Raw genomic sequence first — 24,426 nt, forward strand, 5'->3', positions numbered from 1 at the left:
GATTAATGTAAAAAGAAAACCTTGAAACAGTTTCTACTTCCTTATAAGAAAAAAGCCAAATCAAACAATATTGTGTAAGTGTAACATATGTGTGTTCATACCAGTACTGGGGTGTGAACTCAGGGGCTTGAGCCATCCCCTAGTCCTTGAATATAAGAAAATTATTTTTAAAAATAAAATAAAATAAAAACAAGCATGGTACTGGGGATTGAACCCACGGCTTCAGTCATGCTAGGTAAAGTATTCTACCACTTGAGCCAAGCCCCAGTCCCAGGGTGGTACGAATGAGGTCAGCTCAGACAAAGTTAGCTCAGGATATTCAAAAACAAAATATAAACACAAAGTCAGGTTCTGGTGGCTTACACCTATAATCCTAGCTACTTGGGAGGCTGAGATTGGGAGGATTATAGTTCAAGGCCAGCCCAGGCAAATAGTTCTCGAGACCTAATCTCCCAAATCACTAGAGCAAAATGACTGGAGGTGTAGCTCAAGAGACAGAGTGCCAGCCCGGTACTGGTGGCTCACACCCCAACTACTTAGGAGGCAGAGATCAGGAGGGTTGAGATTTAAGGCCAGCATGGGCAAATAGTTTGTAACATACAATCTTGAAAAAACCCCAGCACAAAAAAAAGCTGGTGGAGTGGCTCATGATGTAGGCCCTGAGTTCAAACTCTAGCACTGAAAAAAAAATGGTGGAGTGCCTGCTTTGTGTAAAGCCCTAAATTCAAATCTCAGTCCCACTAAAACAACAACAACAACAAAGTGTAAACACAAGGGCTGGAATGTGGTTCGAATGGCAGGGTGCTTGCCTAGCATGCTGGACATGATAGGCCCTGGGTCCAAACCCCTGTATACCTACTCCCGCAGAAGAAACCTGGTAGTACAAACCTGTAAGCGCAGCACTCAGGAGACTCAGGCAGGATGATCATGAATTTGAGGACAGCCTGAGCTGCTACATAGTGAGAACCTGTCTCAAAAAATAAAAGGGTTGGCAGAGTGGCTTAAGTGGTAAGTAAGTGTGAGGCCCTGAGTTCAAACCCCAGTACTGCCAAAAGAAGAAAAAACCCAGGAAAGAAAGAAAAGAGGAAGGAGGGAGGGAGGGAAAGAGGAAAGGAGAGAGGAGGGAGGGAGGGAAGGAAGGAGGGAGAGAGGGAGGGAAGGGAGAGAGGAGGGAGGGAGGGAAGGAGGAAGAAGGGAAGGGAGGAAGGAACGAAGGAGAGTAAATTGGGGGGTGTATGTCTGTGGCAGAGCATTTGCCTAGCATGCATGAGGCCCTAGGTTGGATCCCCAGCAGCACCCCCCCCACACACACACAGAAACAAAGGCAAAGAAAAAACTAATAACAGAATTGGGTTTCTCCCAAGAAAGAGTCCAGGTAGAACAAGTGAATAACACAGAAATTAAAAAGGGCCTGCAAGGGCCAAGATTATAGTGCATAAATGCCCAAGGATTTCACCCCAATTTGCATACCCCAAGGCCCTCCTTTCCTGAGGTAGAAAATGGAGAGGCATTAAGTTGATTTGTGCAGACATTTTTTTTGGAGGGGGCGTTGCATAGGGTTTCCCTATGCAGCCCAGGCTGGCCTCTGACTTTCAGCTTCCTGCCTCAGCTTCCCCCGAGTGCGAGGATTACAGGCATACGTCACCACACCTGGATTATATAGACTTTTATTCAGAGTATGAGCAAAAACTTGTCTTTCCTTCTGGGAGCTCACATGGACAAGGGAAGAAACCTGTGGATACAAGGGTCAGGGCTAAGTGTCCCAAAGACACTAGGACACTGGGGACCTTCAGGCTGGATGATCAGCCTTCGGAGAGGAAGAGGGCTAAACAGGCTGGGTTTCAATGGACAGCGATGGTGAAGGGGCAGACATCTAGGCCTGCCAGGGCTGGAGTGGGGCAGAGAGGCTGGGCAGGAGGAGGCTCCACCCTGCATGGAGTAGTTGCTGAATACTGGCAGAGAAAGAGGGGAGACGTCCTGTGAAGTTATAGGGTATGATCTAACTCAGGATTCTGGGGGAAGAGCACCCCAGGAACTCATGAAGGAACCAAGGTTACTCTGGGAAGAACAACCTGAGACAGAGTTAGGGTGAAGAGTTCCAGAGAGGCAGGTCCCTTTACAGAGGCAGAGGGGACCAACAGGCTGCGCCTTGTTTCAGCTGCGACCTTGGATAGGTGCTCACCACCTGATTGCCAGATGCCTTTTCATGAGATTGCTGCCTGCCTGCTGCCTGCCACAGAAAGCCTGTGGTGAGGAGGACTTTCTCTCAGGAGGCCACACTCTGGAAGCTTCCATCCCAGCTCCAGAATCTTGGGCCCTGGATGTCAGAGCACTGGCAGTGACAGGCCAATGCCTGGTCAGCATGCTCAGGAGTGATCCCATCTTCTGGCTTAGTGATAGAGGCTTGGCTGTCCCCCAGAGGCCCCCAGTAAAGGCATCAGACACAGGAACAATATATTAACGTCAGATCTCGGACATCCCAGTGGAGTCAGAGGCTTGGATCTACAGCTGACAGATCCATGAAGATCCAGGCAGTGTCCTGACCCATCCCAGCTGCTGAGGTTTGTCTGTCCAGCAACTCAACCCAGGAAGTCACTGAGGCGCCAAACCATTTGATAAATGGTCAGAAAATGCTCATGTGAACTCAGTACGGATGGAGAGAGGGTAGTCCCATCCTGGGTCTTTACTGTACCTGCTCTTTTCATTGTTTAGCATTTTCTTTTTTTTTATGGTGACCATCAAGGTTAATAATATTTTCTTTATACTCATATTCCATGCATCTAAGAAATATTAATATCTAACGCTTATATAAAACCTCCCATTGCCAGGCACAGTTCTAAGTGCTTTGTGTGTATTCATTCATTTAATCCTCACAGCATCAATCCCGTACAGTCATGTTTTACAGATTAGGAAAGGAGGCATACGACTTATATAATTTGCCCCACGGAGTCTGGCACCACAATCTTACTGTCTTAATCCTCAAACCAGGTCAGAGAGACAAATTGACATCTAGACAAATAGAGAGGCAGAAAAATAGATAGATAAATAGATAGATAGATACAGACATAACATACAGATTTTACATACATGAGATTATATATATAAATTTACATAATTGCATAAAAGTTTAGTTTTCCTTTTACATTTTTCTTCCCCATCCACGTTCATTTCCCCATAATGACATACATCCTAATGCGTGATCTTCTATATTTTTTATTTGCTCATAATTACATATAGATTTATATATACCAATGCCTATAACCACATATACATATACCAGGCTTCTTTTTATCATTATTTTAAAATAGTAGGTCACTGGATGTCATTTATCACACCTGTAATCCTAACTACTTGGGAGGCTGAGAATCGGGATTCAAGACCAACCGGGGCAAATAGTTCTTGAGACCACATTTCCAAAATAACCAGAGCAAAATAGACTGGTGGCATGGCTCAAGCAGCGCAGTGACAACTTTGCAAACTTGAAGCCCTGAGTTCAAAACCCAGTGCAACCAAAAGAAAAAATAATGGGTCATCTTAAAATGAACATTTCTCACTGTGTACCTTGACGTTCCTGGTAGGTACAATTCAGTATTTATTTACTTACTTTGCAGTGCTGACGATCTAACCCAGGGCCTTTCTTATGCCAGGCAACCACTTTTCTACTGAGCTGTGCCCTAGCCCAAGGTATGTTTTTAAAATGACACATAATTGTCTATGTTTGTGGAATTCTGTGTGATAATTCAGTACATGTACACAAGGTGCAATGAGCAAACAAGGGTAATTAACACCTCCATCTCCTTAAAGATTTATCAATTCTTTGTGCTAAGAACCTGTGAACTCCTCTCTCCAAGTTTTTCATAAAATATACAAGCTGGGAGGGGTGGGATGTGCAAACTACTTGGAGGCTGAGATCTGGAGGATTGTGGTTCCAGATCAGCCTGGGCAAATACTTCCAGAGACCCCATCTCCAAAATAACTACAGCAAAATGAACTGGAGGTGTGACTGAAGCAGTGGAGTGCTTGCTTTACAAGTGCAAAGCCCTGAGTTCAAACCCCAGTTCCAAAACAAAAACGAACCCAGAAAATACATAATTGTTGTGAACTATAGTTACGCTACTATGCTGCAGAATACTGGAGCTTATTCCTCTTCCTGTCTAACTGTATTTTAGAACTCCCTCCCCTTCCTAAGCCTCTGGTGACCTGTGTTCTACTGTGAGATCAATTTTTTTTAAAATGGTACTGGAGTTTGAACTCAGGGCCTCATACTTGCTAGGCAGGTGGACTGCCACTTGAGCCCCTCCACCAGGCTGAGATCAACCTTTTGAGCTTCCACATCCAGGTCAGTGTTTTCAATAGTCACACAGGAGTCCACCCACTATGTCTTTCTCCTGGCTCCCCCATTCATGGTTCTATTCCCCCCTACCACCCAGACTTCTTTTCCATTAGAGTCTCATAGTGGAAATTCCAGGCCAGGTGGGAAGAAAGGCAGTGAGTAGGCACCAAGTGGCTTTTCTGTCTGGGTCTTGCCAGTCCCCTTGCTGGATGGCCAGGAGTCCATGGTCCCCAAAGGCAGGAATGCTGACATTGTTATTGTGAAATCATTTGTATATTGTGAAGTGCTTTGCACATGATAGCATGATTTGCATAAGGGAGGGGGTGTCTTAGAGGTTGCAGAGCAGTGTGCCTGAGCATCTTCTCCCCTTGGCAAAGAATCTGTGGCTTCCATTTTCAGAACTCAGGAGGCTCAAGGGCACATCCTGACAGATCTTTCAGAGGAAAGGCTGGGCCCACCTGGAAGGAGTTGGGGGGTTGGGAAGGACAGACATCAAGGGTATGAGGTAACATAGGCACCAGAGGCAGTGTGTGAGAGCTCAATGTGCCCTTGGGAACCCTGGCAGGGAAAAAAGTTATAAGGAGCAAATAGGGGAGAGCTGCCAAGGGAGGCTGGTGGTGATCAGATTTAAGAGACCCACTCTGTCTGCCTTAGTGACTACTGCTGTGCCCTCTCCTGAATATTCTCCCATGCTGGCTAATTCTCAGAGGAGGATACCAAGTGGAAACACCAGTCCAGTCTCACCCTAGATATGAGAGGTGATACTGAGGCAGGTAAATTAGGGACTCGTAGAAAAAACACTAATCTTAGACTAACCGTGCTGTGGCTCAGGAACCGCCCTCACCTGGCTGGGGACCGCTCCTTCCCCACCCCACTCATTAATTACTGGATGGGCAGCTCCTGTTTTCCCCTTCCCATGGGTTAGCATAGGTTTTAAAAGCATCTGAAGAGCAGAAGCACCTTCTCTAGGCTTCCACCTGGGCCTCACCATGCTTCCCTTTGCATTTCCCCTCCCTAACTTGTCATAAACTCCATTTACACCCACCTGTCCTGCCATGGATTCTTTCCCAGGGGACAAGAATTTGGAAGTCTTCTGATCACAGACTGAACCAGCGCCATTAACAGTACCATCCAGGCTCTGCCACCTGTGCCATTGTGTGACCCTATGCTAACTACCCTCTTCAAGGATAAAATAAGGATTTGTTGAGATAATGCAAATAAAGTGAAAGACACATCATAGTAGGTGTTAAGTAAGTTGCTACACTGAATATAATAAATTGCTATAACCGCCATTAATTGCTCCTGTAGTCTGAGGGAGGGGGTCAGGCTACTAGGTGAAGGCGCACAGAGCTCTGACCCCTAGGTTTGGAGTGCGCAGAGTTCTAGCCACCATGTATTGGACCCCAAAGGGTTACAAGTCCTGGAGACAGTGGGCTGAGGTTCCCAGTGAAAAACCAAAGCATAAAAATAATTCGATGAGTAAGAATAAAATTCCCTCTTCTGAGGTTCCCGGGGCCAGGCCCCTCCCTGCGGCATGCACTTCCCCTTTCCCTTGTTCATGGAGAAGCCAGGCAGGCCAGGGTGACTCAGAGCAGGAGAGCCACAACCATCCTCCCATCCCGGGCCGGCGCGGTCTGGCAGTCAAGCGCGCCCCCTTTCGGCTGCGGACAGAACTGCATCCCTGGAAGGGAAGCGGCAGTCCGACTCGCAAACCCACCAGCCGCGCGGAAAGCGGACCCCAGCGCGGCTGCCACCCTCGCCCCTGACCCGCCTGGCTGAGAGCGATGCCCGTGGGTCTCCCACTTCCGCCCAGCTCTTCCCCACAGCCCCGCGGTCCGGCCTGGGCGGAAGTGCGCTGTCCGCGCGAGTCCCCCATGGCTGCGAGGCGGAAGTGCCTCCCGCCACCGTGCCGTCTGGCCCCGCGGACCCAGGCGCGTCGGGTTCCGGAGGGCCCCATGTGACGTGGCCACGCGCCGGGGGCGGCTCCGGGCCGGGGGCCGGCGGCCGGGCGGGGCGCGGGCGGGGCGCGGCACTGCAGCTGGATGGCCGGGTCCGCCCGGAGCGCCGCAGCTGCCGTCGCCGCCGCCGCTGCACGGTGAGTGACCGCCGGACCCTTAGGGCCTGTGCCTCCTGGCGGGATAGACCTGGCCGATCCCCGATCCGTCCATGCTCACTCTGATGAGTCTTCTGCCCCTCTCCCAGAGCTCAGGAGTTGAACTTTCCTGCCTTGGACTCTTCTTGTCCTCTGTCGTCCCACACTATGCCCCTCATCTCCCCCTCCCTGTCTACCTTTGCGCCCTTCTCCCTCTCCTATCTCCACTCTCTGGCTCTTTCTTGACTCTCTTCCCTCGTTTTCTCCTTTCCCTCAGGTCTGTATGACCTGCTTAGGACCAGGCCTGGCCTCATCCTGCCTTGGTCCCCGTGAAGCCCCGCTGGTTTCACGGGGGTCTTGGTTAGTGAAGACCTGGAGATCCCAGACATAGGCTTCTTTTCCACTTCCCAGAGACAGCTGCCTTCTCTCCCTTCCACCTCCACCAACAGATGAGGAAACTGAGGCAGCACAAGGTCACAGTCAGCATAAGGCAGGGTAGACCACATTTAAACCTCATGCCCTAGTTTTCCAGATTGAACTTCTCTCTTGGTTGACTCACATCCCCATCCTGTGATCTGCGGCAGAGCACATTCCTGCCGGGGGCGCTCCAGGCCTCCCCTAGCATAAGTGGGCCTCTGTGTGCCTCCTCCATGACAGCAACCTCTACCTGCATGATCAGGCTCACCTCATCTTCACAGCTCTGTGGGGGAGGCAGTACCTAGCCCCCTCCCACAGAAAAGGATATTGAGGCTCAGAGAGGACTTGGGGAAATTGCCTACAAACAGCTAAAAGTGCACTGCACCAAGTTAGTCACCAGTCTCCAGAGCCAGTGCCCCAGCATCTGTGAGGCATCTCTTCAGCCCCACCTCCTGTCTTTCTCAGTGTCCCAGGGACATTGGGTTCATTTTTTAGCAAGAGACTTTGATGGTCCTGTCTAGCTCTACTGCTCAGTTTCCCCACCAGTGTCCCCCAGTGCTGTATCATCAGCCTAGATAATGCTGGGTTTAGTCCCTGGAGGGTCTTCACAGGGCACAACCTGGCATCAAAGCCTTCCTGGCAGCCAGAGACACCCGGCTGGGTTGGGCCTGCTGGTGGCTGAAGGGAGCCAGCCAGTGCCTCACCCAGTCATTAGGGAAAGTTTAGCCTCAGGCCGACGTGCTGACACACAGGCGGGAGCCTGCTCAGAAGGAAAAACTGTGTGGTCCTCAGGAGAGGGATGTGGAGGAGCAGAGCCTCTTTTTGTGCTTCTGCCATTGGGATCTCAGATGTCCTTGGCAAGGCCAGCAGGAGGGTGGATGCCATGGTTACTTGGGAGAGAGGGAACAGATGCTGTGTTTTCTGAGCAGGTGAGCAGTCAAGGGCAGCAACTCTCATAAATGGCCTGTTTTTCAGCACGTGGCGTGCCTGGATGTCCCTGCCCCGGCTGCGGCATGGCGGGCCAACGGCTCCTCGTCCTCACTGCCCTTGCCCTGGAGCTCCTGGGAAGGGCTGGGAGTTCCCAGCCAGCCCTCTGGAGCCGGGGGGCTGCAGCAGCCTGTCGCCTGGACAACAAGGAATGCGAGTCCTGGGGGGCCCTGCTGAGTGGGGAGAGGCTGGACACTTGGATCTGCTCCCTACTGGGCTCTCTCATGGTGGGGCTCAGTGGGGTCTTCCCATTGCTTGTCATTCCCCTGGAGATGGGGGCCATGCTGCGCTCAGAAGGTGAGTGACCAAGGGACAGCCAGTAGTGCTGGAAACATGCTGCTCTTCTTGGAAGACCCCAGGTCTCATGTACCACATCACAGTATATCTGAAATGGAAGACGGGATCACCTTAGTCCTGTGGGAACGGGGTGTGTTGTTCACTTGTTCATTCTTTCAGGCATCTATTATTGTTTCAGTCAACAAACATTCACCAGACTCATAGGAACAGTGGTTGGAAATATGACTGCCAGGCTATCTGGACTCAAATCCTGACTCTGGCATTCATCAGCTAAATAGCATAGGGAAAGTTCTTTAACTTCATTTTGCCTGTCTCCCAACCTTAAAAACGAGAATAAATAGGGTCAGAAGTTCAGTAGTAGAATGCTTGCCTAGCGAACCTGGGCTTGATTCCCAGCATCCTCCTCACCCCCACAATGGCAATAATGCTAGCGTCTGTCTCATAGATGCCCTGTGAGGATTAAATGAAGATTGCCTCGTGTAGGGAAGGGACCAGTGCTTGTAGGCTCATGCTGAGCGTGGGATGCCGTGGTGAATGCACACTGCCTCTCCCTCCTGTCTCAGCTCACAGTGTGAGAGTTCTCAGTCCAGAAGTAGCTGGGTTGGCTTTCCCTAGCAGTACTCAAGAGGCTGGTGGCAGGGCCTGCCCCCAGGAGGGGACTTAGGAATAGGAGCCAGTCATGGTGGGATGGCTTTTCCTTGACTATACTTTTGTACTATGTGCATGCAGTATCCTAATTAAAAATGAAAAAGGCCAGGCACAATGGCCAACACCTGAAATCCTAGCTACTCTGGAGGCTAAGATCTGAAGGGCTGAGGTTCGAGGTCAGCTCAGGCAAAAAGTTTGAGAGCCCCCCCCCCATCTCAACCATTAAAAAGCTGGGTATGGTGATGCATGCATCTGTCATCATACCTACTCAGGAAACATAAGAAGGGGGATTATGGTCCCGGCCGTCCCCAGCAAAAATACAAGACCCTACCTGAAAAATAACTAAAGCAAAAAGGGCCGGAGGTGTGGCTCAAGTGGTAGAGCACCTGCCTAGCAAGTAGCCTGCCTAGTAAGCAGCATGAGACCCTGAGTTCAAACCTCAGTACCACCAAAAGAAGAAAAAGGTTAAGTGTGGGGATAAATACCTATAACAGTACTTGGGAGGTGCAGGCAGGAGGATCATGAGTTTGAGGCCAGCCTGGGCTAAGAGAGGTCCTATTTAAAAAAATATATATATTTTATGGGTAGCTGCTAAAAATACAAGTTACTGTGTTCCCCCCACCCCCGCCCAGCCCCGAAGAGTGTGGCATAGTAGGGCTGGGCTGGACCCAGTAGTGTGTTAGAAATGAGCACCCTGCTGGGCACCAGTGGCTTACACCTGTAATCCTAGCTACTGAGGAGGCATATATCAGGAGGATTGTGGTTCGAAGGGCTGGTGGCGTGGCTCAAGGTGTAGGCCCTGAGTTCAAGTCCCAGTACTATGAAAAAAAAAAGAAAGAAAGAAATGAGCACCCTTAGGTTGATGTCTTCTGCCAGGTTCAGGAACTATTCAGTTACTGGATGGTTCCTAAACTCCTCTGTGCCAGGTGCTGGGCTGAGGGCTCACACCACAGCTGGCCCCTTGTAGGGGCTGTGATGATGGTGCATTGACTCAGTCCTCCTCAGATCAGCTTTGCAAGGTCATTGCAGGATGCACTTGGATTATTAGTTACACTGACAAATGGAAAGTACAGGCACAGAGAGGTTCTCTGACCAGCCCAAGGTCACATAACTTGGAAGCATCAGCCTCCCTTGGGATCCCCCACTACTAGCTGCCTGTCCTCTAAGCCACATTTGCTCTGTTAAAACAAGGGGTTGAACATGGCTGTCATAGGGCACTTTGAAATCTGGATGCTGCAAGCCTACAAAAATCCCCAAATCTCCATCACTTTTCTGAGAGTGACAGTGGCTAAGAAGAAAGGAATTCCCATTTAACAAACATTTGGTATATGTATTGCTATTTCAGTCCCACAAGATCCAGTTTATAGATGGGAAAACTGAGTCTCAGAAAGTTGTCTTCAGGTCATTAGCCAGTGGGTTGTGGAGTTGGACCTGTCCTGTTTTAAGCCTAGTTTCTTAACCTCAGTGCAGGAGTGAGTGAGTCCATGGTGGTTTAGCAGGTTGCAGTGTGTTTCTGCTGAGCACTAGCCTTTACCAGGCCTGTGGGGTGGGAGACCCAAAAGAGCAGCAGTCCACATCCAGCCTTCTGGAGGCTCGCAATCTCTTGAGACAACAGAGAGCCCAATGACTCAGGGGGCCAAGATCAGGCCAAGGACTCCAGTGGCATAACCCCAGACCCCTAATCTCTGCTTTGCAGCTGGGGCCCGGCGCCTGAAGCAGCTGCTCAGCTTTGCCTTGGGGGGACTCTTGGGCAATGTGTTTCTGCACTTGCTGCCTGAGGCATGGGCCTACACCTGCAGCATCAACCCTGGTGAGTGAGGCCACAGGCACAGGACAAGAGGACAGGAGCGGGGAATCAGTGCCCATGTCCATGGGTGGCCTAGGTCTAGGTTTACTCTGGTTGGGATTGAGATTTGGTGTGAAGGATCTGGCAGAGAACTTGCCTGAGAGAGAAGGTCACTGTCCTGGTCCCAGTGTCCTGACCTTTCTGTGAGATCTAGGGCCCAGCTGTCTAATCAGCCAGTCCTGGCCCCCCTGGGGCTGTCACTGCCCTGAGCTAGGTCCCATTCCAAATGGCCCCCTCCCAGGGTACTGGCTTGGCATGGCCTGTTAGTGTTCTTCCTGCAGGTGGTGAGAGGCAGAGCCTGCAGCAGCAACAGCAACTGGGGCTGTGGGTCATTGCTGGCTTCCTGACCTTCCTGGCATTGGAGAAGATGTTCTTGAACAGCAAGGAGGAGGGGATTGGCCAGGTGAGCCCCAGCCCCAGGACCTGGACATGTCAGCTTCACTTCTGGGGTGGTGCCCAGGGCCTGGAGGCCCAGGGTCTGAGTTAAGCCCTGAAAAGCAGGGCTTTCTGGCCCTCTTCTGTGGGAGCTGAGGATCTGGCAGCCCTGGCCCCTTTGGTTTATTGTCTCATCTGATAGATGGATAGCGACAGCAGTGTGGAGGATAGGATTTGTTGAGTTTGGGCCACCCAGCTGGTCTCACGGCAGAGAAGTCTAGTCAGATAAAAGAAGTAGTCTGTGTCTCTTCTCCATCTCACTCCCCTCTCGTCTGCCCTGGCTGAGTGGGGGGCATCTAATGTCACCTCTCTCTCTCTCCTTCTCCTGGCCCTAGGCCCCCAGCAAAGACCCCACTGCTGCCGCGCTCAATGGAGGCCACTGTCTGGCCCAGCCGGCTGCAGAGCCCGGCCTGAGAGCCGTGGTCCGGAACCTCAAAGTGAGTGGCCCACTCAGGGCCCCCCTCTTGCAGCTGCAAAGCTGTGACTAAAGCCAGGCTCAGCCCTGCCAGCTCAGCTCAACCCGGCTTTTTCTCCCCTCATCCAGGTCAGTGGCTATCTCAACCTACTGGCTAATACCATAGACAACTTCACTCATGGGTTAGCTGTGGCTGCCAGCTTCCTTGTGAGCAAGAAGGTAAGCGGGGGTTCGGCAGATGGGGCTGGGGCATTTCTAGTGGGAATGATGGCATCTGTGTTGATCTCTTGGTTCCACCTCCAAAATACACTGAATTTACTTCTTGCTCTCATTGCCAGTACCCTCTAAGCCCCCAGTCCCTCCTATGATTCTTCTGGATGCTGCCTCCTCATTGTCTCCATACATTTTTGTCCCAACCCACTGCTCTGGTTTATTTATTTGCAGTACTGGGGCTTGAACTCAGGGCCTACACCTTAAGCCACTCCACCAGCCCTTTTTTTGTGATAGTTTTTTCCAAGATAGGGTCTCGCAAACTGTCCAGGCTGGCTTTGAACCACGATTCTCATGATCACTCTCCTGAGTAGCTAGGATTACAGGTGTGAGCCACCAGCGCCTGGCTTGTTCTATGTTCTTGTTACCAGCACTCCTTATTGGGGCACTTCTGTTGAGCTGCTAGACCTGTTCCTGCCTGTTCTAGATGCTTCTCCCTTCACCTCCTCCCTCTGCTCTCTGTGCTCTGGCCCCAGTGGTCTGCCTATTCTTGAGCTGACTGAGTTCTTCCCCACCTCACAGTGTGCCCTTGGCCTGGGATGGTCTTCCTCCCAATCTAGGAACAGCTGACTCTTCATCCTTTGAGCCTTAGTTCAAATGTACTTCCTCCAATAGGCATTTGCTGCCCATCCTCCTCCAATCAGTTCCCTATTCAGTACCCAGTCCATCCCCTCATTCACATCACCACTGTGTAGTGTTTTGCAATCAATCCTGTCTGCTCTCTAGACTGCTAGTGTCATGTAGAAACGCCTCATCTCCTTTACTCACTGCTGTCTTTCCAGTAGCCAACAGTATCCAGCCCGAGCAGACTCAAAGCAAACACTTGTAGTGTGGGTATTGGGGGTGTCCAAGCCCTCAATGCAGGCCCCACAGACTCAGGCTGTCCTCCCCACAGATTGGGCTCCTGACGACCATGGCCATCCTCCTGCATGAGATCCCGCATGAGGTGAGCATTTGGAGGGTGGCCAGGGTCCAGGACTGAAGGGTTCCATGGCTCAGCATGGGCACAGAGCTCAGGAAGAGCTTTGGGATAGGCCTGTGAAGCAGTAGCAGGATGGGAACTGGCTCAGGGGCAGGGAGCTGGGTGTCCACGTTCCAACCTGGGAATCTCAGGTGACCTGGCCCACCTTGAACATCTGGACCTCCCTCCAGGTGGGCGACTTTGCTATCCTGCTCCGGGCTGGCTTTGATCGATGGAGTGCAGCCAAGCTGCAGCTCTCAACAGCACTGGGGGGCCTACTGGGCGCCTGCTTCGCCATCTGTACGCAGTCCCCCAAGGGAGTAGGTACGGGCATGGTGGGTGGTGGCAGCCAGCAAAGGAACATCAGCCAAAGGGCGCAGCTGCCCTGCTGCTGGTACTGGGCTGGGGTCTGCCCTGAACTCCCCTGCGGGAAGGGGGAGGGGACATGCAATCCCCTGGGCTCACAACCAGTAGGGGATCATTCCTTCCATGCAGAGGAGACAGTGGCCTGGATCCTGCCCTTCACTTCTGGCGGCTTTCTCTATATTGCCCTGGTGAATGTGCTGCCTGACCTCCTGGAGGAAGATGACCCCTGGTGAGTTACCCTTGGATGGCCAAGGATGGGTGGGAGAGCTACCCAACTCTGCTTCGCCCCCACCTCCCTCTGTTGCTCCCCTTGAACTGATCCTCTCCCCACAGGCACTCCCTGCAGCAGGTGCTGCTGCTCTGCTCCGGCATCCTGGTGATGGTGTTGCTCTCATTCTTCGTGGAGTAGCCATCGTCTACATTCCACTCTGCACAGCAATAAGAGACTCAGATTTGCTCTGTGACTGTGTGTGTGTGTGTGTGTGTGTATGTGACAGAAGATGAGGGCTGAGACAAGGGTGTATGTGTCGTGCTTGTGTAGTCAGTTGTGTGTATAAAGACCGACACTGTGACCCATGTGCAGGGCCATGGCTCAGCACAGCACCTGCCCCAGGCTCCTCCCCACCAGACCATCACCTTATACCAGCCAGAGTGAACAGCAAGGAACAGCAGAGTCTGCTCTCAGCACAGGTCTTGCCTGCCAGGGCCCCAAAAGGAGCAAAGCAGCCCAAGAAGCTCAGGGTTACAGGGAACCCAGAAGCCGTCCCCTCCTGCCAGGGCCCCCTGGACCTCTGGCCTGAGGGAGCAAACCCTCTGCTTCCATACCCAAGCCACAGACAGCCTAGGTTCTCCCTGCTGTGTCCATCTTCCTGGCACTTCCTTTACCACCTCTATAGCCAAAGAAAGAGGAGGCAGTGCCCCACTGAGCACCGATGGGCCTACATCTCCCAGCACTGAGCAGAGATGCTGTAAGGCCTTTTTCTCAGGGCTGCCTGCCCAGGCTAGCTCCTGTTCTCCTGGCGAATGCTCCCTGGCAGCGCCAGCAGCTCTTGCCACCTCCAGCTGCCAAACGGCAGCCTTGCAGGGCAACAGGCAGCCCCAAGTCAGAGAAGCCTCCTAGGCCAGCTCAGGGATGTTCTTGCCAGCACAGGGTCCAGTAGACATGCCTGGGGCAGGGAGTGAGCACCACAGCTGCCCTTCCCTGCTTAGGCCCCTTGTCCTTTGAGATTAGGGGAAGGTGGGGTGGAGAGGGCTCCGCATTGTCAGCGCTCAGGAATGTGGTCTGGGAGAATGCTGAAGCCATAATCCCCAGCTATTTCCCTTGGCTGACGCCCAGGTACTCAGCTGGTTGGCTGGGCTCCAGCCCTGCTCAACCATGGGTGTTTAGAGAAGTGGCTGAGTCTAAATGGTTCTACAGCAGTTTTGCTGTGGCCCATCTGAATCTGTAAATACCTGTTCTATAGATGACATATGAATAAATATTATCCAGACTGCCTGCCTGTTCTGCACACTATAGGGTCCATGGCCTAGTAGACCATGTCATCTCTGTTACCCCGAGATGTGCCTCTAAATATTTCACCTTTTCCTGCCTTGTTCTCGTTAGCCTTTTATCCCAATAATGATTGAGTACTGATATGAGCCTAACACTGGACTATCTTTAACCTCTCACCATCCTCAAGATGTCTTTATTTGATGGACCTACAAACCAGGGCTATCCCCTGCCTCCTCCAAATCCTTACCCCCTACACACTTAGTAATTTCATCAAGGAAGGGAGCTCCATCCACAAAGTCATCTCCAGGTGTGACCTCATGAAATTATCATTTAAGAGAGAGAAAGAAACAAAGGAGAGAAGGGAGGGTAAGGCAAGGGAAAAAAATCAGAGGACTTATTTAAACCATGTCCTCTTCCTTTCTCTAAGTGCATTGAGTAAAGTATCATCAGGCACTGGAAGGGGCACTTCTTCCCCATGGTGCCATCAGCTGACAGCAGGAGTCAGAAGTCTTGTCCATCTCTTTCCTCTCCAAGTCAACCAGCACAGCCTGTACCAGCTGCTGGCTGGGACCAGATGTCTGCATTGTCATGGAGTCTAGGTGAGTGGGAAACCAAATTAGCTACCTCCCTAGCTGGGAATGCATGGCTCTCAGTATTTCTATCAGCAAAACATTTAAAAGGGACACAATGTCTACTCCATCTAATTGTGACAAATTCAAAAATGTTATTAGTCTGGGCCTCAAAGATCCAAGGAACAAGCCCACAGATGTCTCTACCACTTTTCACCTTCACCTTAGCAGGTACTCAGGGGAGCCCTGCAGGATAACTGACAGGCACATACAATCATCCACTATTACCTTCAGTCCACTGAGGAAGCTGGAGAGGGGGAACCCATTTCACAGATAAGGAAGCCAAGAAAGGGTAAAAGTGTGGCCTGGGGATAAGGTTGTATAGCCAAGAGGTCCAGCTGGAAGGAAGTAGGGACTGCCAAGTCCAGGGCAGGGGACAGAACCAGAAGCACTTTGGAGGATGGGCTGCAGGGCTCCTGGAACAGGGGTATTTTAGAGCAGAGAACAATGTCCAGAGCATTTGGGGAGAGTAAGACTAGAAGGAGGAAGTCAGAGCTGGGAAGGATAGCCCTCTGGGAGATGGGACAGTCAGTAGCTCACTGTTGGAGAGGGGAGAGGAGGAACAGGAGATGGCTAAAGGCTTTTACCTCTTTTGAAAAAAGAAAATTGGGTTCTGAAGGGCTATTAAACTTTGAAAGGCCACTTGGGGCCACCAGAGACACCATTAAGATAGTTCAATGGGAAGTCAGACAGGCCGCATTCCCAGTCCTGGGTTTGAATACCAGCTGCGACACCTGAAACGTTAACTGGATAACCTTGTCCCAGTTGCTTAACTGCGTCTATAAAATGGGGTGCCCTAGTGGTGATTATTCTGATAACTAGATAAAATTATGCGTTAAGACCTACACAAGCTGGGTGATGGTGGCTATAACCTTAGCTACTCAGGAGGATCAAAGTTCAAAGCCAGCCCCAGGCAAATAGTTTCCGAGACTCTACCCTGAAAAACTCATCACAAAAAAGGGCTGGCAAGGTTGGTGAAGTGGTAGGAGCACCTACCTAGTAAGCATGAGGCCCTGAGTTTAAGCCCCAGTACTGTCAAAAAAAAAGAAAAAAGGAAAGCAAGGAAAACGGGATATAACCTGTACAGCACAGCTCAGAGTGAGGTGGAGAGTGGCAAGTCAGTCACTGAAAGATAGGACAGAGCCAAGCAATCTACAGGCTGTGGGTTCTGACAGAGAGGGGCAATGGCAAAATTGAGAGGTGGGAGAAGACACAGCATGACAGATCAGGCCCAGAAGGGCTCTCTGTGTGGATCTTGCCCAAGACTCATTTTTCAGAACAAATAGGCTGGGAGTCAATGGGGACCTACTGAAAAACAGGAGTCCCACAACCCAGGAAACAAGGGGGATGTTTCAAGAACCAAAGACCTAAAACCTTGATTTCACAAGGCAACGGGGATAAGGGCCACAGCACCAAAAGGCAAAAATGGAAGGGTGGCCTCTGTTTAAGTCCTTCCTTCTGGAACTGCAGGGCCACAAGCCTCTAATAGCTCAGAAAAGCAAGGCAATAAATGGGGAGAGAGGCTGTGGTGGGACCCAGGGTAGGGGAGGCTAGAAGACTCCAGGCAACAGTTGTGCCCCAGAGGGCCTCAACCTGACAACTGGTTTGGGGCCCACAATTGTCTCAGGGATATCCACGCTACAGTCCTTGAGCAGGACACTCCTGCACATGTCCCCACTCTTCCACCCAGAGTCCAGGGAAGGTGAGACAGATGGGTGGCAGGAACCCAAACCACCTTTTATTACGAACTTCAGCCAGCAGGAGACCAGAGGGCAGGCCCAGGGCAGGCCTAGGCATAGTACTGAAGATTGGCTTTCTTCTTGGCTTGCACCTCCAGGATACCCTCCATGTAGTCCTCGTGGGTAAGCTCCGTGGCACCCCTGCGCAGTGCAATCATGCCCTGCAGCCAAGACAGATAGAGTCTAGAGTGTCTCCCTGAACCATGAGCCCAGCTCCCAGAGGCCTGGGCCTTCTCAGCCTCTTCTCCTCAGTCTCCACCAGATAAAGGCCCATGTTCTGTCCAGAGGGCAAGGCTTGAAATCACCCAACAACCCTCACCACTCACCGCCTCCACACACACAGCCTTGCACTGGGCCCCGTTGAAGTCATCGGTGCAGCGGGCCAGCTCCTCATAGTTTACATCAGGACTGGGGAGAGGGCAGATACCACAGGGCTCTGTTACTTATGGGAAGCGGACAGGAGGGGGCAGATGTCCTAACACCCCCCATCAGGCAGCAAAGTCAACTCACTCTATGATGACAGATAAGTTCCTGACTTGAGCTGCCTTGTTTTCTTCTCAGTATGAGATGATAAGGGAGGAGGGGAGGCAGTTAAAGCAAGTTAAGAGTTAGACCAGGTTATTTTTAGGATCTATGTGCACTAGCCTTCTAGAAATCTGCATCTGAGGCTCCAGGGACCAACTCAGCCTGAAGCAGAAGAGAAGGGGTTATGGAAACTAAAGATGGTTTTGTACTCCCTGCAGGGCAGGCCCTGCACTGGCCAAAACAGTGCTGCTGCTAAATGCCCTACACTGCTTGACACTATCATGTCTAGTCCTTCCTTCAACTAAGAGGTGGGGGTAATTAATCCCAAATTCCAAGTAAAACTGAGGCTTAAAAGAGGTCATGCCATCTGCTGAAGGATGCACAGATCTGACCACAGGGCATTTGGCCTCTAGCTAGATCCCTCCCCTGCCAAGGCCATCCTTGGGCTGTGGAGGTCTGTGTGCCTTCAAATGGGGGGAAGGTGGGGGACAAGTGATTCTAAGGAGCAGAGCACCCAGAATAAGGGCCTGGGCTCCAGTAAGATTCTGCCTCAGCTCAGCTGGTAGATGGAGCAGTACTGCGTGCACATGGTGGGGGCAGGTGGTCACAGATTACAGAAACTCAGGACAGGCAGCTATTAGGAGAATGATGGTCAGCAATGCTCTGTTGCTGCCCACTCAGGTCTCTGCTCACCTAACATTCATCTTCCGAGAATGGATCTGCATGATTCTGGCCCGGGCCTCCTCATTGGGCATTGGGAACTCAATCTTGCGGTCCAGGCGGCCTGAACGGAGCAGGGCAGGATCCAGGATATCCACCCTGTTGGTGGCTGCAATTACCTGAGGAAGGAGAGAAGCACCAAGTTCAAATGAGGAACTCTCTTGAACTCTCTACCCACAGGTAGAGCCACAGTCATAAATGGCAGAAGGCAGTCCAGGGTGCAGGTAAGAGAGCATGGGGACCTGAGACAGTCCTTTAGCTTCATTTTCTTCACCTGAGAAGTGGCAAAAAATGCTCACCTTCACTTGCGTGTTGGGCTGGAAGCCATCCAGCTGGTTCAGAAGCTCCAGCATTGTCCTCTGCACCTCCCGGTCCCCAGCCTTCTCACTGTCAAAGCTGGGATGCACAGATCAAGATACTAGTAAAGCCATGGCTTGCGTAGAGCCCTCCCCTTCTCCACCCTCTACAAGCCTAACCCAACCTGGGAAATGACTGGCTCAAACCAGGTCTCCCAGCCCAGGCACTGATACATAAAAGGCATCACTAAAGGTAGACTGCAGCATTCAGAGCCTAGAGAGGCTTCTGGGATCAGGTACCAGGTACCAGGTGGAAAAAAAGTGAACAAAATAAACATGACCGGAGCTGTTGCTTGGATGAACGGATGATGGCACAAAGCAAAACTCAGAAACACACAGGCTCGGAGTGTAAGGGGAGTCAGTCAGATATCCCCAAAGAATGGACCCGAGGATAAAAACCACCCAGTAAGGCTAAAACCAAGGGGACAGTGAGAAGGGGGGTTCAGATCTGGGGGTGGGGGGAGAAGAGGACAAGAAGGACAAAGTAAGGATAGAGGGGAGCAGAAATCACACGTAGAGCCTTGAAAATTCATGGTAAACCACATACTTATGCCAAGGAGCACTGGGGTGGCACAGAAAAGGTTTTAAATAGGACTCAGACTGTTACAGATGAGTGAGGTGACTAGACTTCTGTTTTGAAAGGAACATGGCAGTTATGAGACTGGATGGTCAAGGAAGCAGAAGGCTATTTAGGAAAAGACTTTAGAAACCACAAGAAGAGCCACAGTCCCAAGGGGAAGAAACAGGGTAGAAAAGAGCTGGTGAAGTTGGGAGCCAAGGCCCCCCTGCCACAGAGACCCCCTGGGGCCCCCAGCACTGGCTTACCGTTTGGTGCCAATGGCATCCAGCTCATCAATGAAGATGATAGATGGCGCCTTCTCCTTGGCCAGGGCAAAGGCATCACGGACCAGTTTGGCACCATCCCCAATGAACATCTGCACCAGCTGGGGGCCAGCCAGCTTCAGAAAGGTGGCCTGAGGTGAAGAGGGGTCAGTCAGGGCAAAGGTACTGGAAGCTCCCCTGAGCCCATTTGTAGAGCTCCAGACCTTCCCACCTATTCCTTACCCCCCGCCAACCCCCAGCACACACCTTGGTCTGCGCAGCACAGGCTCGGGCCAGCAGTGTCTTCCCTGTACCAGGCGGCCCATACATCAGCACCCCTTTTGGGGGCTGGATCCCCAAATTTTCAAACTTCTCCTTGTGGTTCATTGGCAGGACAATAGCCTCCACCAGCTGCCAGGAAGAAGTCCTGGGTAAGGAGAGTGAAGCCCTAAGGAGTCCTACAACCCAATCCTTACTGACTTCAACCCCAATCTGCATCTCACATACTCGGACTCAGGGACACTGACCTCTCCTTCCCTCACAAAGCTCACTCTCACCAAGGCTGGCCACAACTTCTCTAAGAACAGCAGGATATGGCAGAAAGACCCTGGGCCAAAAACAGGAGCCTAAGTACCACTCTTGGCTCTGGCCCTAATTTTCTGTGGTCTTGATCAAGTCCTTCAGTCTCTATGGACCTCAGTCTTCAAACCCCTAATATGGCACTCCTCTTTTCCTTCTTAATCCACCATAAGGATAAGAGGCACAGTAAGGAATGTGTTCTTCTCAGGGAGGTGGAGAGACACAAAAGGCTGGTGAGGTTGCCAGTAGCTGCAGTGCTTCCCTTACCTCTTGGATCTGCTTGTCAAGGCCCCCGATGTCACTGTATTGCTCTGTGGGCCTCTCATCCACCTCCATGGCCTTTACCCGTGAGTCATATTCTGTAGGCAGGGTCTCCAGGATGAGATAAGAGTCTTTGTTCACACCCTAAGGACGGAGCATGAGGCCTTCAGATTTGCCCCAGGCCTAGGTATCACCTGGGCTGTGTGACAGGTGTCTACAGAGTAAAAAAAAACTACAGGAATGGGCAACATGAGAAACAAAGAGCAAGCAGACAGGATCTGACTCTCCAGCTTTTCTGCCAAGATTCAGTGGCAACAGTGACCTGGGGCTGGGGTAGGAGCTCAGCTAGTCCGTGGAACTCTCTGGAAAAGCCCTGCCTCAATCCAAGCACCACTCACCACCAGGTCTCCTGGCTTCAGCTTTTCAGCATCCACCAACCCAATCACAGGCAGGAAATATGTCTGCAGGAAAGATTACAGGTGCAGTCTCAGTTACTATCCTCATTGAGGCTCCCTAATGCTGCTCCTCTCCACCTCTCACCCTCCTCCATTCTCCTATTATGGAGCCAGCCTCACCTGTCGTGTGGAGGTTTTGATCACTGCACACTTGCCCTTCCTTTGTGAGTCCAGGTCAATATTAGCACCATCCTCCTCTTGGTCATTGGGATCAACATCCAATAGCTGAGAAGGAAAAAAACTCAGTCCCTTGAACTTCCCAAAACGTAGTGCTTTCTGGGCCAAAACAATTCCTAATACTCACAGGGCCAGCCAGCCCTGTCTCACTCCTCAAGTTAACCTTAACTCTAGCAAAGGTGCAGTTGAGCAGATCTCTGCTTAGGTGATGCTTCTAAGCACAAAGCTCATTCACCTCAGGAAGACAAACCAATAGGAAAAGGAGACACATGAGATGTGCAGCCCTGTATCTAGGAAGGGGGTCCCTGGAGGCGTAGCTCTAACATTCAATTTGGCCTCAAAACTTTTATCTGCTCCATCCCTGGTGGCCCCCACCCCCTGCTGTCTCCACACCCCACTGACTCCTCCTCCCCTCCACATACACACACACCTCGATAACGTTGGAGACAAGGTACGGCAGAGTCTTGTTCACTTTGATTTTCTCACTGTTTTCTTTGATCTTGTCTTTCATGGCTTGAAGTTCATGAGTGACTCTCAGTACTTCGCTCTTCATGATCTGGGATAAGGATGAAATAGAAGTAAATATTTAGCCCTGGCTCAGTTTATATTAGGCCCCTGTAAATTCTGAGGTACAAACTGTCCAGAAGACTCTCCTGCACCTGGCCAACCAGATCTAAGGTTTTCTGAAGCCCCAGACTGCCTGTGCCCACATCCAATACAAATCAAGACAAAATACCAGTTCTGAAACTTCCTGGTACAGTAGGTGTTGTATTACAAAAAGAACAGGCCTTTAATTAGGCAAATAAAAGCTTTAGGTTCTATGTCTTAGTAAGGGATGGGTACATTCCCATACTTAAAAAAACAGGACTGAAGCTGGGTGCTGTGGCTCACACTTGTAATCTCAGCTACTCAGAAGACAACATGAACTGGATCGCAGTTTGAAGCCAGCCCAGGGAAATAGTCCCAAGACCCTATCTTGAAAATACCCAACACAAAAAGGGCTAGTGGAGTGGCTCAAGTGGTAGTGTGCCTGCCTCCCAAGCACCAGACCCTGAGTTCAACCTCCAGTATTGCAAAAACAAACAAACAAAATAACCAAAAACACTATTAGGATGGTGGAGATCCACCCCAATCGAGAAAATCTCAACCAATAAGCTGGAGTGGTGGTGGTGTGTGCCTGTATCCTGCTGACTCCATGGAAGGCCTAAATAGGAGGATCTCTGTTTGGGTTGGCCAGGTAAAAATGCAGACCCTATCTGAAAAATAAGTAAGAAAAAAGGGCTGGGGGCGTGGCCCAAGTGATAGAGCGCCAAATGCAAGGCCCTGAGTTTAAACCCTAGTACTGCCAAAAACCAACTCTTTGAGCTTCAGTTTCCTTACCTGTAAAATGGGGAATTATTAACAGAAAGGCTTTTTGAGAGAACTACTTAAAGACTTATCGTTAGGAAAGTTATAATAACTAATAATAACTCATCTCAGGCCTGGTCCCCAATCACTTGTCCCTTTCAAGACTTAATGTTCTCTTTGTTTTCTTGGTCCCAAGAGGTAGCCACAGGTTCATCCCTCCTGCGAGGAGCGGAAAAGGAAGTAGAAGCGACGGGGGTCACCAAGACCTGCCCTGGGGGGAGCTCACTGCTTTCCTGGGAGCCATGCACCCACCTTGATCTCGCTGTCCAGCAGCCGTGTGCGCTGGATGATCTCTTCTGTGGACATCTTGAGCACCTCCTCCCCGATTCCATCTTGCTGTTTAAAGAAAAATTCATGTGTTTACTTTACTTACTTTTATCCAGGCAGAGCCCCACTCGCAGCCTCAGTTTCCCCACCCACAAATTCAGGATGAAGTCAGCACCTCTGCCCATATCCCAAGCGGCTCGGTCCCAGGGTCCTGGCCACACCGTGACCTCCGAACCACTTCCTCCCCTCCCGACAAGGGCGTCTTCCCCCTGGCCCTAGCTTCGGGACTCCCAGGTCTCGGGCGCCCACCTCAGCCTCATCCCACACGGTCGCCATTTTCTCCTGCCGAGTCACTGGACTGTCGAGAGTCGGCAGCAGATTCATTGGCTGGAGGAAAAGGCCGAAGATGGGACTGCGCAGGAGCCGCGGGGGGAAGTTAATGCCGTCTTTCTTGATGCCTTTTCTTGACCGATGGCAAAGTTCTCCTGCAAATTCTGACTCTCGACGGGCTTAGCTCCGTCCACGCTGCCGGAGCGAATCTGCTTTTCTCTACTCCAAAAACCAAACCCGGGCCTACGCGCCTGCCCCCGCCGATCGCCGGTGGCTCCTGTTTGCGCTGGGAGCGAGAGGAGGGGCTGCTATTGGCCGGCACGAACGACAGGGGCGGGACTGGGTGTGAAACCGGAAGAGGCGGGAGTAAGGAGGGAGGCGCGGGGGCCTTCGGGAAATGCAGTTTTAATTTGGCTGGTAATTGAAACCGCGTTTGCGCAGGGGCGCAATTCACTCTCAGAATCTGGCCCAGCTAGGATTTGGGGGTTTTGCGCAATGGTTTCCCCAGCTAAAAACAACATGTCCAGCCGTGTGCAAAAGGGGCATGCTACATCGGGCCTTATTTTAAATTACGTGTTTAAGCACAACCCGGCCACCCAGCGTTGCTGGAGGGAAACAATCAGCAGAGAAAAAAAATCGCAGTTGCTGAAAACAGTGCAGGCTGCAAGGAATTGTCCAGCTGGAAAAAACTCAGTTAACAATCAGCCCTTACGGTTAAAAACGTGAGGGGCATCGGTGGCTCACGCCTGTAATCCTAGCTACTTGGGAGACAGATCAGGAGAATCGTGGTTTGAGACCACTACGGGCAAATAGTTCAGGAGATCCCCATCCCCAAAATAACCACAGCAAAATAGACTGAAGGCGTGGCTCAGACGGTGGAGCGTCTGCTTTGCCAGTATGAAGCCTGAGTTCAAACCTCACTTCCAGAAAAAAAAAAAAGTGGTTATCTTGGTGAGCAGGGTATGCAGGTCCTTTTGGATCATACGACACTGCTTTGATGTACCTGTGCCTGTTACTCCGGAGGATGTGTCCTTATTCCTTTGAGGAGAGCTCCCCAAAAATGAACTTCACACAAGCCATGAATGAATATATGTATTTCTAATATTATATATCTATTTCTGATAAATATTACATATAATTACATATCTTCTGATAAATTATATAATTATATATATTCTGATAAATATATTTATCAGAAAAAAGCAAACAATTTTTAAGTCAAACAATCACAAAGTCTCTAAAGTTAGTGAAAAACTGTATAGTGGCAGCTGAAGGCAGAAATTTATTTCTTTAGATGTCAACATTTGCAGCTGTTCACTCCTGAGTCACTCACTATTGGCATTGGGGCTGATGACCCAAAATGTCTTGTTTTTTCACTAGGTGCAGTGGTGAGGCCTGTACTCAAGAGGCTGAGGCAGAAGGATCACTTGAGCCCAGGAGCTGGAGGCCAACCTGAGGAACATAGCAAGACCCTGGGGGTGGGGGGTGGGGGGGACACTCATGGCATTTTAACAACCTTTCTAGGCTGAATTTCTCATTGTCCAGAAAGACAGGGATTGGTCAATTCTCTTGGGAGCCCAGGAGAAGGGATGTCTTGGGA

General features: G+C 51.0%; 2 protein-coding genes across 3 annotated transcripts; one reads left to right on the plus strand and one right to left on the minus strand.

Annotated features, from left to right (window-relative positions):
* The first annotated feature begins 6,344 nt into the window (after positions 1 to 6,344).
* Slc39a13 (solute carrier family 39 member 13) lies at positions 6,345 to 14,562 on the plus strand. Of its 2 annotated transcripts, XM_020179094.2 has the most exons (10): positions 6,345 to 6,428; positions 7,818 to 8,126; positions 10,471 to 10,584; positions 10,902 to 11,023; positions 11,391 to 11,492; positions 11,600 to 11,689; positions 12,636 to 12,686; positions 12,893 to 13,025; positions 13,197 to 13,296; positions 13,401 to 14,562. In XM_020179094.2, exons 2-10 carry the CDS (start codon positions 7,856 to 7,858, stop codon positions 13,474 to 13,476), a joined length of 1,059 nt encoding a protein of 352 aa, XP_020034683.2. In that variant the 5' UTR covers positions 6,345 to 6,428; positions 7,818 to 7,855; the 3' UTR covers positions 13,477 to 14,562. The 2 variants fall into 2 exon arrangements, with proteins under 2 accessions (XP_020034683.2, XP_073901380.1); XM_074045279.1 differs by lacking the exon at positions 11,391 to 11,492.
* Positions 14,563 to 16,904: 2,342 nt separating this feature from the next.
* Psmc3 (proteasome 26S subunit, ATPase 3) lies at positions 16,905 to 23,122 on the minus strand. Its single transcript, XM_020179091.2, has 12 exons — positions 22,806 to 23,122; positions 22,482 to 22,565; positions 21,253 to 21,378; positions 20,766 to 20,870; positions 20,589 to 20,651; positions 20,197 to 20,334; positions 19,618 to 19,761; positions 19,354 to 19,502; positions 18,472 to 18,568; positions 18,146 to 18,291; positions 17,254 to 17,335; positions 16,905 to 17,088 (listed from the first exon to the last, which is right to left on the minus strand). The coding sequence occupies exons 1-12, from the start codon at positions 22,878 to 22,880 to the stop codon at positions 16,978 to 16,980; spliced, it is 1,320 nt and encodes a 439-aa protein (XP_020034680.1). The 5' UTR covers positions 22,881 to 23,122; the 3' UTR covers positions 16,905 to 16,977.
* Positions 23,123 to 24,426: the final 1,304 nt, after the last annotated feature.

The sequence above is a fragment of the Castor canadensis genome, chromosome 1 (assembly GCF_047511655.1).
Source record: "Castor canadensis chromosome 1, mCasCan1.hap1v2, whole genome shotgun sequence".
Taxonomy (NCBI): domain Eukaryota; kingdom Metazoa; phylum Chordata; class Mammalia; order Rodentia; family Castoridae; genus Castor; species Castor canadensis.